Raw genomic sequence first — 14,736 nt, 5'->3', positions numbered from 1 at the left:
TCCAGGGACATGAATGTTATGGTAATATTGGGCTTTCAAATGATTTCTTTTGACTGTTCTTTTTCTTTGCCAGAATGATTGTACAACATACAGCTTTAATAGAAAAAAAAAACCCTAAACTTTGGTGCACACGTTTTTTATTTATTTTGGGTTTTCTGAAATCAACAGAGGGTCAAAATTATACATACATGGTCAAAAGTATACATACAGCACACCTAATATTTGGTGAAATGCCTCTTAGCAAGTTTCACCTTGACCAAACAGAAGCTTGTTGATAGCCATCAACAAGCTTCTGGAAGAATTCTGGTTGGATATTGGACCACTCTTCTTGGCAGAATTGGCAGAGTTCAGTTAAAATGTGCGTTTCCTGGCATGGACCAGACACTCCACATATTTTTGATAGGGTTGAGGTCAGCTCTGATGTGTTTTTGAGGTCACTGTCCTGTTAGGACACCCAATTGTTTCCACATTTCGGATGGTTTGAGGTTATGCTGACGAATTCTGAGGTAGTGCTTGTTCTTTCTTATTCCATCCACTTTGTGTAATGCAGTTCCACTGGCAGCAAAACAGCCCCAGAGCATGACGCAACCACCACCATGCTGGCACAGTGTTCCTCTATACCTCTGTCATTGTAGCCAAACAACTCAATCTTTGTCTTATCTGACCATAAATCTTTCCTCCAGAGGGCTTTTTCTTTGTCCATGTGGTCAGCTGCAAAGTTAATCAAACTTGAATGTGTTGGTTTTGGAGCGGGGGCTGATTTATTGGATGGCAGCCTCTTAGCCTATAGCAGTGTCAAACTTGCATGACTGTAGACAGTGTTCCAGCAGCTTCCAGTTCATGTCAGGCCTGTGCCTTGGTGATTCCTGGGTTGGTCCTGACCATCAGAACCAATTTCCTGTCAGCCTTGGCAAGTTAAGAGACATTTTGGAATTTTCAGCACTACTGAATTACTGTAATAATCAAAGTGGATGTATGTACATTTTTGACCATGTATGTATAATTTTGATTCTGTGTTGTTTTCAGTTAAAACCTGTGTACCAAATGCTTTGCTTTTTTACTATTGAAGATGTATGTTGTCAATCACTCTGCCACAAAAAAAAAAAATCACAGTTTAAAGAAATCACCGAAAGCCCAATATTGCCATGACGTTCATGTGCCTGCATGCAAACTTCTGACTGCAACTGTAGATATGTTTGACGTTATCAGTAAATTGAGAAATAAAATAAGGCTATTTTATCACAATCCTGGGATCCTGGGCGCCTGTGTTATCGGCGACAAACAGACACAGGAAGTAACTCTACTGTACACCAATGTTTCTTGTATGCTGGACTCACTGCCTCAAGCCAAGATGGATGACAGACGAAGAACAGTCGAAGACATCCAGCTGTCTGCGCCCCACGAGATCTATTCTGATTTGCTGAGAGACATGCCAATCAGCCACAAAAGGGCAGATTCCCCCCTGCAGGTGGGTTTCTCATTACAAATCCTTTCACACTCAACCACCAGGCAAATTCTCCAGGAGATGGGCAGCCAGGGAATCACATTACAGGAGTATAGATTCGACAGACACTTCAGCTCACGTATCAAACCAACACAGCACAGTTTCAGCACTGATAATTAACATAACGAAAGAGTCATTACAGTGAAAGAATGATCCATGTCCACAAGAGGATTCCTGGAGGACTGGAGCCTCAGACAGGCTTCAGCATTAATTAAGTGTTTAGTTCTCCATGTAGTGCAAAAGCTAAAAGTATTTTAGCTAATGATTATGGCACTACTTTGCTTGGGTAATATCAATTTTGCAACACTTTTCATTAGAAACAGTATGACGCACAACAATGTTGGTTTACACAGAGCCATAATTTACCCACTAGCATAAGGGCAGCTCCTCAACAAGCATTTTACGAAGAAGGATCATAATTAACGTCTAGTATGTTTACATGCAAACTTACTCTGTTTGTAAATGGCAATGGCAGCAATCTGATGACTTCAATTATAAAATTCAAGCTCTCTTCTCTCCCCCCCCCATACTTTGCATAGCTATATTTTATTTAAAAATACTGAAACGTGAACTGGTCCAACCATGAATACTGAATTAACTTCCAAAAAGATGCAACTTTATTAACTTACCAACCGCTCACTAACACGCGTGCATACTGTAACACCTTTCTGCAGGACACAAATGCAAGCATATTAACATGTCTAGTTCAAGTTTTCTAGTCCAAAAACCACTCCAGGCACTGTTTTACAAAATCAGATAATGTTTACAGCCTGTAGCACTATGTAAAGTATACAGCAGAGAGATGACCCCGATTAACTCAAGCAGAGCTACAGAACAAACAGGAAAACAGTCTGCAGCTGCTTATCTGCACTACAGCCAAACAACAACACTGGCAGGAGGTAAACAGGAAAGGACGCAGGAGCAATACAACAACAACAACAACAACAGAAAGAGTAGGGCACACATCCCAACCCTGGTATCCTAACCACATGTCCTAGTGTATATGTTTTACTCTTTTCCCTGTTGTAACATCTCATCTCATTATCTCTAGCCGCTTTATCCTGTTCTACAGGGTCGCAGGCAAGCTGGAGCCTATCCCAGCTGACTACGGGCGAAAGGCGGGGTACACCCTGGACAAGTCGCCAGGTCATCACAGGGCTGACACATAGACACAGACAACCATTCACACTCACATTCACACCTACGGTCAATTTAGAGTCACCAGTTAACCTAACCTGCATGTCTTTGGACTGTGGGGAAACCGGAGCACCCGGAGGAAACCCACGCGGACACGGGGAGAACATGCAAACTCCGCAGAGAAAGGCCCTTGCCGGCCACGGGGCTCGAACCCGGACCTTCTTGCTGTGAGGCAACAGCGCTAACCACTACACCACCGTGCTGCCCACCTGTTGTAACATATCCAGGGAAAACACTAATCCGTGCAGGATGAGGGTACCGGGGTTGGGAAGCTGTGGGGCAGGATGTTTTTTTTTTTTTTTTAAATACAGTGGTGCTTGAAAATTTGTGAACCCTTTTAAAATGTTCTATATTTCTGCATAAATATGACCTAAAACATCATCAGATTTTCACACAAGTCCTAAAAGTGGATAAAGAAAATCCAGTTAAACAAATGAGACAAAAATATTATACTTGGTCATTTATTTATTGAGGAAAATGATCCAATATTACATATCTGTGAGTGGCAAAAGTATGCGAACCTCTAGGATTAGCAGTTAATTTGAAGGTGAAATTAGAGTCAGGTGTTTTCAATCAATGGGATGACAATCAGGTGTGAGTGGGCACCCTGTTTTATTTAAAGAACAGGGATCTATCAAAGTCTGATCTTCATAATACATGTTTGTGGAAGTGCATCATGGCACGAACAAAGGAGATTTCTGAGGACCTCAGAAAAAGCATTGTTGATGCTCACCAGGCTGGAAAAGGTTACAAAACCATCTCTAAAGAGTTTGGACTCCACCAATCCACAGTCAGACAGATTGTGTACAAATGGAGGAAATTCAAGACCCTTGTTACCCTCCCCAGGAGTGGTCGACCAACAAAGATCACTCCAAGAGCAAGGTGTGTAATAGTCGGCGAGGTCACAAAGGACCCCAGGGTAACTTCTAAGCAACTGAAGGCCTCTCTCACATTCGCTAATGTTAATGTTCATGAGTCCACCATCAGGAAAACACTGAACAATGGTGTGCATGGCAGGGTTGCAAGGAGAAAGCCACTGCTCTCCAAAAAGAACATTGCTGCTCGTCTGCAGTTTGCTAAAAATCATGTGGACAAGCCAGAAGGCTATTGGAAAAATGTTTTGCGGACGGATGAGACCAAAATAGAACTTTTTGGTTTAAATGAGAAGCGTTATGTTTGGAGAAAGGAAAACACTGCAGGGCGGCACGGTGGTGTAGTGGTTAGCGCTGTCGCGGTTAGCGCTGTCGCCTCACAGCAAGAAGGTCCGGGTTCGAGCCCTGTGGCCGGCGAGGGCCTTTCTGTGTGGAGTTTGCATGTTCTCCCCGTGTCCGCGTGGGTTTCCTCCGGGTGCTCCGGTTTCCCCCACAGTCCAAAAGACATGCAGGTTAGGTTAACTGGTGACTCTAAATTGACCGTAGGTGTGAATGTGAGTGTGAATGGTTGTCTGTGTCTATGTGTCAGCCCTGTGATGACCTGGCGACTTGTCCAGGGTGTACCCCGCCTTTCGCCCGTAGTTAGCTGGGATAGGCTCCAGCTTGCTTGCGACCCTGTAGAACAGGATAAAGCGGCTAGAGATAATGAGATGAGAAAACACTGCACTCCAGCACAAGAACCTTATCCCATCTGTGAAACATGGTGGTGGTAGTATCATGGTTTGGGCCTGTTTTGCTGCATCTGGTCCAGGACGGCTTGCCATCATTGATGGAACAATTAATTCTAAATTATACCAGCAAATTCTAAAGGAAAATGGTAGGACATCTGTCCATGAACTGAATCTCAAGAGAAGGTGGGTCATGCAGCAAAACAACGACCCTAAGCACACAAGTCTTTCTACCAAAGAAGAAACCTTTATTCAAATCACATGCACACTTCAAGCACAGTGAAATTCATCCTATGCATTTAACCCACCTTGCTCAAAGGCACCCATGTCAACCTAACTGCATGTCTTTGGACTGTGGGGGAAACCGGAGCACCCGGAGGAAACCCACGCAGACAACATGCAAACTCCACACAGAAAGGCCCTCGCTGGCCGCTGGATTCGAACCCGGAATCTTCTTGCTGTGAGGCGACAGCGCTAACCACTACACCACCGTGCCGCCCGAATGAAAAGAATGGTTAAAGAAGAATAAAGTTCATGTTTTGGAATGGCCAAATCAAAGTCCTGACCTTAATCCAATCAAAATGTTGTGGAAGGACCTGAAGCGAGCAGTTCATGTGAGGAAACCCACCAACATCCCAGAGTTGAAGCTGTTCTGTACGGAGGAACGGGCTAAAATTCCTCCAAGCCGGTGTGCAGGACTGATCAACAGTTACCGGAAACGTTTAGTTGCAGTTATTGCTGCACAAGGGGGTCACACCAGATACTGAAAGCAAAGGTTCACATACTTTTGCCACTCACAGATACACTATATTACCAAAAGTATTTGCTCACCTGCCTTGACTCACATATGAGCTTAAGTGACATCCCATTCCTAATCCATAGGGTTCAATATGACGTCGGTCCACCCTTTGCAGCTAGAACAGCTTCAACTCTTCTGGGAAGGCTGTCCACAAGGTTTAGGAGTGTGTTTATGGGAATTTTTGATCATTCTTCCAGAAGCGCATTTGTGAGGTCACACACTGATGTTGGACAAGAAGGGCTGGCTCTCAGTCTCCGCTCTAATTCATCCCAAAGGTGTTCTATCGGGTTGAGGTCAGGACTCTGTGCAGGCCAGTCAAGTTCATCCACACCAGACTCTGTCATCCATGTCTTTATGGACCTTGCTTTGTGCACTGGTGCACAGTCATGTTGGAAGAGGAAGGGGCCAGCTCCAAACTGTAAAAACAGTCTGCATGCCTAGGTGCTTGATTTTATACACCTGTGGCCATGGAAGTGACTGGAACACCTGATTCTGATAATTTGGATGGGTGAGCAAATACTTTTGGCAATATAGTGTATGTAATATTGGATCTCATCTCATTATCTCTAGCTGCTTTATCCTGTTCTACAGGGTCGCAGGCAAGCTGGAGCCTATCCCAGCTGACTACGGGCGAAAGGCGGGGTACACCCTGGACAAGTCGCCAGGTCATCACAGGGCTGACACATAGACACAGACAACCATTCACACTCACATTCACACCTATGCTCAATTTAGAGTCACCAGTTAACCTAACCTGCATGTCTTTGGACTGTGGGGGAAACCGGAGCACCCGGAGGAAACCCACGCGGACACGGGGAGAACATGCAAACTCCGCACAGAAAGGCCCTCGCCGGCCACGGGGCTCGAACCCGGACCTTCTTGCTGTGAGGCGACAGCGCTAACCACTACACCACCGTGCCACCCTAATATTGGATAATTTTCTTCAATAAATAAGTGACCAAATACAATATTTTTGTCTTAACAGGGTTCTCTTTATTTATTTTTAAGACTTGTGTGAAAATCTGATGTTTTAGGTCATTTATACAGAAATATAGAAAATTCTAAACTTTCAAGCACCACTCATAAATGGGTTTATCAGAAATGGTGAACTGAATTGACTAACAGCTCTGACTAGATATTGAAGATAAAATGGTGGAACCAAATATTAAACAAACTGGCATCAATAAATATTAGACAGACAGACAAACCTTTTTTATTTAGCTTTTATTTGAGCTGTTTATACCATATTAGATATGTTGTAATAAGGGCATTTTTTAAGGATTTTCCACTAGGAGACCAACTGGTCTGGGCAATACAATCACAGGCCCCCAGAGTCCATGCGGCTGCACCGTTGCGGCATATTCCCTGATGCAAAATGGTTCACCAATCACCATACAGACAAACACACTACAGTGACTACACACCTATCAAGAGCAATTACCAAGCACAAATGTTATGTCAAAGACACTCAAAGTTACACAGTAATGACATCGGATTCTGATATCAGCCATCTCAGTAACCCAATTTTAGTTTTCATCTCATCTCATTATCTCTAGCCGCTTTATCCTGTCCTACAGGGTCGCAGGCAAGCTGGAGCCTATCCCAGCTGACTATGGGCGAAAGGCGGGGTACACCCTGGACGAGTCGCCAGGTCATCACAGGGCTGACACATAGACACAGACAACCATTCACACTCACATTCACACCTACGGTCAATTTATGGCCCTTTTCCACTACCCTTTTTCAGCTCACTTCAGCTCGCTTCAGCTCACTTCAGCCCGACACAGCTCGCGTTTCGACTACCAAAAACCAGCACGACTCAGCTCGTTTCAGCCCTGCTTAGCCCCTAAAACTCGCACCGTTTTGGAGTGGGGCTGAAGCGAGCTAAACCGTGCCGACTGAGGTTGGGGGGCGTGAGCAGACACTCCCCTGTGCACTGATTGGTGAGGAGGCGTGTCCTCACATGCCCACACACGCCCCGCGAGCGCACTGGGATCTGTAAACACCGCAAACCCGGAAGGAGAATAATTATGAATTACGAGAATTTCTGAAGCCTTATGCGCCTCGCCTCATCTATACGCTCTTGCCAGTATCTGTTGGCGTTGTCGGTGACAACAAGCCACAGCACCAAGACCAGCAACACTAACGACTCCATGTCCTCCATGTTTATTGTTTACTATTCGGGTCGTGAGACTACCGCTTAAAAGATCACTGAATCAGTGACATACAGAGCATCGTGGACGAGTTCGCGGAGCGCAAGGCTCGTCGTATGCCCTTCAAATAATGCGCGCAGTAGGCTATTGATGTTTTATTATGAGCCATGTACAGTATGTCGCCTAATGTTTTTTTGTTTGAGTTACATGTTCGTTTGAAGGACTTAATGTACAAAATAACATAGTTGCACCCCGTAGTGTTGAAATTGGTAAACACAGTGCATTCAGTGAGGTTTGCACCGCCCTCCTTTTATTTCTGACTCTTCCTGTCACCACTCTGAGCGCTCATTCGTATGCCCTTCAAATAATGTGCGCAGTATAGGCTATTGATGTTTTATTATGAGCCATGTACAGTATCCTAATGTTTTTTGTTTCTGAGTTACATGTTCGTTTGAAGGACTAGATGTACTAAATAACATAGTTGCACCCGGTAGTGTTGAAATTGGTAAACACCGCAGTTGCGGACATTTTGTAGCCTAAAATGATGTTATGATAAGCTTTAATAAAGGGCCCGGTCATTTGCCCCGCCCCCGGCCCGGCTCTGACTTGTTCCGCCACTGTCACTGATGTCACTGTTTGCGCTGCTTAACGACATCACGTGACGTCCACCCACTTTCGCTAACTCCACCCAATGTGTCCACCCACTTCCAGCCAGCACGGTTCAGCGCGGTTGTAGTCGAAATGCAACTCCAACAGCCCCGCTCGACTCAGCTCGACTCAGCTCGACTCGGCACGGCACGGCTCAGCCGCGTTTGTAGTGGAAAAGCGGCATTAGAGCCACCAATTAGCCTAACCTGCATGTCTTTGGACTGTGGGGGAAACCGGAGGAAACCCACGCAGACACGGGGAGAACATGCAAACTCCACACAGAAAGACCCTCGTCAGCTGCCGGGCTCAAACCCAGGACCTTCTTGCTGTGAGGTGACAGTGCTAACCACTGCACCACCGTGCTTCTTCTTCTTCTAGATAATCAAACCAGGACGGCACGGTGGTGTAGTGGTTAGCACTGTCGCCTCACACCAAGAAGGTTCTGGGTTCGAGCCCAGTGGCTGACGGAGGCCTTTCTGTGTGGAGTTTGCATGTTCTCCTCGTGTCTGCCTGGGTTTCCTCCGGTTTTCCCCAAAGACATGCAGGTTAGGCTCTGAAGTGAACGTGAGTGTGATTGGTTGTCTGTTTATACGTGTCAGCCCTGCGATGACCTGGTGACTTGTCTCGCCCATAGTCATCTGGGAAAGAAAGAAAGCACAACTTTATTCATCACACACTTGTGAAATTCCTCTCTGCATTTAACCCATCTGAAGCAGTGAACACACACGACCAATGAGCACACACACATAACCAAAGCAATGGGCAGCCACGCTAACAGCACCCGGGGAGCAGTTAGGGATTAGATACCTTGCTCAAAGGCACTTCAGCCCAAGGCCACCCCATGTTAGCCTAAAGCTGGGCATACACTGTGCGATTTTTGGCCCGATTTTGACACGATTTTCACTCGTGCGACTATTTTGGAGATCGGGCCGAGTTTTGGCTCAATCGTGCGTCTCGGATCGTGTAGTATACATGGGGTAACGACAAGCGATTAACACCTCACGACCTCCTCCTGATCGATCGGATAAAAATCAAACCTGTTTGAAATCCTGAGCATCGGATCCAAGCATCGGATAGTATAGTGTGAGAACAAGAATCGTAAGCTGCGTGCTGTTTACCCCTGCGATTCACTTGTACAGTGTGAGCAGCAGCTGAATACCGCGATTGAGAAAAAAAAAAAAAAAAAAAAAATCGCACAGTGTATGCCCAGCTTAACCTTCATGTCTTTGGACTGTGGGGGAAACCGGAGCACCCGGAGGAAACCCATGCGGACAACATGCAAACTCCGCACAGAAAGGCCCTCGCCGGCCACGGGGCTCGAACCCGGACCTTCTTGCTGTGAGGCGACAGCGCTAACCACTACACCACCGCACCGCCCATACCAACATGATCTTGTATGTACATCTTATAACATAGATCTTCGTTTTCCTTGTTAGATGTATACTTACATGCAGGGGGGTATCCCCCACGGGGGATGCGTATGTTTCATCCCCCCCACTTTTGTTGAAACACAATTTCATCCCCCCCCACTTTTGTCAGATTAAAATGACATCATTATGAAAATTATACAGCTACTATAAAATGTGTAACAAGGAAGTAAACTATTGCCATAACGTTAGACAAAAAACAGCCACGCAACGGACTCAAAACAGTTTCTCACCCGACCAATCAGCAGTTGCGTGAATATAATAGCCAGTTTGCGTAGTGTGCCGAAAGCGCTCAATAATACAGTATCTGTCTGCAGAGCTAACACCAGTTTTACCGCTCCTGATTCACCGTTCCAGGTTTGACGTCGCATGCGGTGTTTACTGTGCCTGGCTCTGCAGACAGACCCTTCTCAAAGCGCTTGCGATGCCGTCGTTCAAACAGTTGTCCCAGGTGCCATGCCCTAAAAGATTGTGTTAATTTCCATAGGACTATTTTATGCATTAAACCTGATGTAATGCATGATGCAAACAGGTTTTGTACACGAGTTTGAATAATTAAAGACATTAAAAGCAGGAACCCGTCTTATTTGAATGCTATACTAAAGAGGTCCTTCCAGGATGCTGCACTTCTCCAACATGAACTGATTAGCCATGCCTCCGGCTCACACAAAGCGATCCCAGTCCAAACTGTTATGCATGATGGTGTATGACTTCTTGGGCTATGTGAAGTTTTGGGTTTGGTTTATATCAGTGTATACCAGTGTAGGCAGCAATACTGGCATCTCTGTTATAGAACAGTATCCTCATCTCATCTCATTATCTGTAGCCGCTTTATCCTGTTCTACAGGGTCGCAGGCAAGCTGGAGCCTATCCCAGCTGACTACGGGCGAAAGGTGGGGTACACCCTGGACAAGTCGCCAGGTCATCACAGGGCTGACACATAGACACAGACAACCATTCACACTCACATTCACACCTACGGTCAATTTAGAGTCACCAGTTAACCTAACCTGCATGTCTTTGGACTGTGGGGGAAACCGGAGCACCCGGAGGAAACCCACGCGGACACGGGGAGAACATGCAAACTCCACACAGAAAGGCCCTCGCCGGCCACGGGGCTCGAACCCAGGACCTTCTTGCTGTGAGGTGACAGCGCTAACCACTACACCACCGTGCCGCCAGAACAGTATCCTGTTACCTAGAATTATCACTCAATCCTTTTTGCCTTCACTTACTGAATAATTACATAGCCCTGGCAGGAACAACACCAAAACCCAACATGATAGATCTCTGCATGAAATGCAGAACTTGGCTGGAGTCAGCTGGATTTATAGGCTTTCTGCTGTCCTCCCTTTCATTTGCATCCATGGACCATGGGTATGAAAAAGTTCCATATCGGTCATTGACAGTACAGTACATCACAGTGTACACGCCGGGCGTGTATATAGCCATAAACCGATGTCTAATGATATGGCTTCCCCATTCCAGAACACCCCCACTTTTGGAAAGCTTGATACGCCCCTGCTTACATGGTGCTTGGTTAATTAATTGCAACTGAATGAACCAAATGATAAAAAAAAGACATAACTTGGTTTAAAATTTGGTCTCCCAGTGAAGCTGGTTTGGCATTGACTAGGAGACCAAATCTGGCCACTGGGAGACCAGTAACTATGTTAAAAACGCTCTGGTTGTAATATGACATGATAATTCATAGGGCGGCACGGTGGTGTAGTGGTTAGCGCTGTCGCCTCACAGCAAGAGGGTCCGGGTTCGAGCCCCGTGGCCGGTGAGGGCCTTTCTGTGCGGAGTTTGTATGTTCTCCCCGTGTCCACGTGGGTTTCCTCTGGGTGCTCCGGTTTCCCCCACAGTCCAAAGACATGCAGGTTAGGTTAACTGGTGACTCTAAATTGACCGTAGGTGTGAATGTGAGTGTGAATGGTTGTCTGTGTCTATGTGTCAGCCCTGTGATGACCTGGCGACTTGTCCAGGGTGTACCCCGCCTTTCGCCCGTAGTCAGCTGGGATAGGATCCAGCTCGCCTGCGACCCTGTAGAAGGATAAAGCGGCTAGAGATAATGAGATGAGATGATAATTCATGCCACACGGTTTGTTTTTGTGGATAGAACGCCTCCTAAACACGGCTCCTGGGAACTCAGGAACATGTCAGCGTTAGTGACCTGGACACGCAGCACAGCGAGGCGGAAGAATCCGTTAACTCTTTTAGCTTCGTAGCTAACGGGAGCTCGGACTCGGGTGCTCAGCGGCTATTTCGGCGAGTCCTGAGCGACACCCTGCAGTCATGTCGGCTGTGTAACGGTGTGAGTGTCGTGCTCGGTGCTGGGTGTGTGTGTGATGTGTTAAACCCAGGCCTAGCACAGCAGTAGCAGACGCTGGGCGGATAGCATCGACTACACCGGGCGGAAAAAAAGTTACAGCCCGCGTGCGCTGTGTGTTTCCGCCTAACAGCTTTAATTGCTTATTGCGAAACGAGCCGCATTAGACAGGCGGAAGGCCGCGGAGTGAAGCTGCACTCAACCCTCGGTTGGTATGAGCGCTACCACACCTAGCAACAGCAGCGCGAGGACGCAGGAAGTAGCTCGCTGAGTCCGGGGCCATTGCGGATTGGCGCTCCTTCGCTGTGCGTGTGCGCGCGTGCGTGCGTGTGTGTGTGTGCGGCTCCGCACTCACCGATGTGGTTGTCCTCGATGTGGACGATCAGCTCCGCCAGGGAGTCAAAGTGCAGCCCGCAGCCTCCGAAACGGCACGCGTTAGAGAAAAAGGAGGCAGCGGCGATGCCTGTCATGGTGGTTGCAACATTGAGCGCGAGCGGAAAGGAAGCGGCACGTAGGCACGCACACCGGCGGCACTCGCACTCTGTCTCACGCGCGCGCGCACACACACACAGCTGGAGCAGCTGCACAAGACGAGGAGGGGGATGGGCCATCAGCGAGACCCGATCTGACGTCACTACTACCGGACCTGTTGATGATCGTCATTTTTTTTTTTTTACACACACACGCTTGTGCATGCCAAGGGCGGAGCTAGGATTTTTCAAAGGGGAGGGGTTACACACTCCTTACGTAACAAAAAAATTATAAATTACTCAATTCTGATTGGTCAATCAAGGAGGGCTTTTTTTCCTTAACACGCGAAATGCTATTGGCTAGTTCGTTGCTTGGTTACGGTTACAAAAATTAGCAAATTTTGTCAACAAAATGGCTGACTCGGCAATGCCGCGTTTCGCTATATTTGACAAAGCGATAAACCAACTGAAAGCTGCAAGCGAAAATGAAAATACCAAAAAAAGTATGAATGAAATGGGCCACAGAAAGACAACTAAACGATTCTCTAGAGGCATATGAACGCTGAGGTGCCCTTCAGCGAGGCATCTAACTCCCAATTGCTCCCCGGGCGCTGTTAGCATGGCTGCCCACTGCTCTGGGTATGTGTGTGTGCTCATTGCTCACGTGTGTGTGTGTGTGTGTTCACTGCTTCAGATGGGTTAAATGCAGAGAGGAAATTTCACAAGTGTGTGATGAATAAAGTTGTGCTTTCTTTCTTTCTTTCTTTCTTTCTTTCTTTCTTTCTTTCTTTCTTTCTTTCTTTCTTTCTTTTTATTTCTGAAATCCTATTGGCTAGTTCATTGCTTGGTTACGGTTACAGAAATTAGCAAATTTTGTCAACAAAATGGCTGACTCGGCAATGCCGCGTTTCGCTATATTTGACGAAGAAACGATAAACCAACTGAAAGCTGCAAGCGAAAATGAAAATACCAAAAAAAAGTACGAATGAAATGGGCCACAGAAAGACAAATAAACGATTCTCTAGAGGCATATGAACACTGAGGTGCCCTTTAGCGAGGCATCTAACTCCCGATTGCTCCCCGGGCGCTGTTAGCATGGCTGCCCACTGCTCTGGGTGTGTGTGTGTGCTCATTGCTCACGTGTGTGTGTTCACTGCTTCAGATGGGTTAAATGCAGAGAGGAAATTTCACAAGTGTGTGATGAATAAAGTTGTGCTTGCTTGCTTGCTTTCTTTTTATTTCTGAAATCCTATTGGCTAGTTCGTTGCTTGGTTACGGTTACAAAAATTAGAAAATTTTGTCAACAAAATGGCTGACTCTGCTGACTCAGCAATGGCGCGTTTCGCTATATTTGACGAAGAAATGATAAACCAATTGAAAGCTGCAAGTGAAAATGAAAATACCAAAAAAAGTACAAATTTTTGGCTCTCCGCGTTTAAGAAATGGGCCGCAGAAAGACAAATAAATGACTCTCTAGTGGCATATGAATGCTGAGGTGCCCTTGAGAGAGGCACCTAAAGGCCAATTTATGCTGACAACCCAGTCCTCGCAGATAGCGTCGCAGAGAGTGTCTGCGTAGCCCCCCCACCTTCGCAGACGCTCTGCGCGCACATCCCAAAAATTGTGACCACCGCAGAAGCCTCGCAGACAAGAGGGCTCTGATTGGTCCACTCTACATCCGCTGTACACGCACTTCCACTTCCCTACTTTCCTGGTTTGGTTTGTTTTCACGACCGGCATTTTTAAAAACACGAGCGAAGATGGAGCAGCATGAAGAGCGGTTGATTGAGGAAGTACGGACATCTATACGACTCCAGTTCTAGTCATTATAAAAAAAAAAAAGTTCTAGTCATTATAAGTAACCGGAGGATAAACACTCCACTAACCACACCCACCAACTACTCCTAGCGACTTCGCGCCCCCTTGCGTTGTGCCGGTGAATAACATCGCGCACGCCTATTATCCCCGCTCAACAATAAATTACAACTGTCTGCGAAAAGCTATCTGCGAAAGCCTTGTCGCACGAGCATGCAGAGGCCTTTACTCCCGATTGCTCCCCGGGCGCTGTTAGCATGGCTGCCCACTGCTCTGGGTATGTGTGTGTGCTCATTGCTCACGTGTGTGTGCATGTGTGTGTTCACTGCTTCAGATGGGTTAAATGCAGAGAGGAAATTTCACAAGTGTGTGATGAATAAAGTTGTTCTTTCTTTCTTTCTTTCTTTCTTTCTTTCTTTCTTTCTTTTTATTTCTGAAATCCTATTAGCTAGTTCGTTGCTTGGTTACGGTTACAAAAATTAGCAAATTTTGTCAACAAAATGGCTGACTCTGCTGACTCAGCAATGCTGCGTTTCGCCATATTTGACAAAGAAATGATAAACCAATTGAAAGCTGCAACCGAAAATGAAAATACCAAAAAAAGTACTAATTTTTTGCTCTCCGTGTTTAAGAAATGGGCCGCAGAAAGACAAATAAACGATTCTCTAGAGGCATATGAACGCTGAGGTGCCCTTCAGCGAGGCATCTAACTCCCGATTGCTCCCCGGGCGCTGTTAGCATGGCTGCCCACTGCTCTGGGTGTGTGTGTGTGCATGTGTGTGTTCACTGCT

The 14,736-nt window shown here is 46.4% G+C and overlaps 1 protein-coding gene across 2 annotated transcripts in view; it reads right to left on the bottom strand.

The window, feature by feature from the left end:
• Window positions 1-12,307, bottom strand: part of jazf1b (JAZF zinc finger 1b) — a 42,380-nt gene extending 30,073 nt beyond the window's left edge. The window contains exons 1-2 of one of the 2 annotated variants that reach the window (XM_060921805.1): window positions 12,016-12,307; window positions 8,513-8,539 (exon numbers count right to left, since the gene is read on the bottom strand). In XM_060921805.1, coding sequence (XP_060777788.1) covers window positions 8,513-8,539; window positions 12,016-12,271 — 283 coding nt within the window. In that variant the 5' untranslated portion in view covers window positions 12,272-12,307. The remainder of the gene's footprint in view (window positions 1-8,512; window positions 8,540-12,015) is intronic. The other variant, XM_060921806.1, reaches the window with a different exon arrangement.
• Between the last annotated feature and the right edge of the window lie 2,429 nt (window positions 12,308-14,736).

This window comes from Neoarius graeffei, chromosome 5, assembly GCF_027579695.1.
Source record: "Neoarius graeffei isolate fNeoGra1 chromosome 5, fNeoGra1.pri, whole genome shotgun sequence".
NCBI lineage: Eukaryota > Metazoa > Chordata > Actinopteri > Siluriformes > Ariidae > Neoarius > Neoarius graeffei.
The sequence above is the reverse complement of the archived record's forward strand: the minus strand, read 5'-3'. Positions and strand labels throughout refer to the sequence as shown.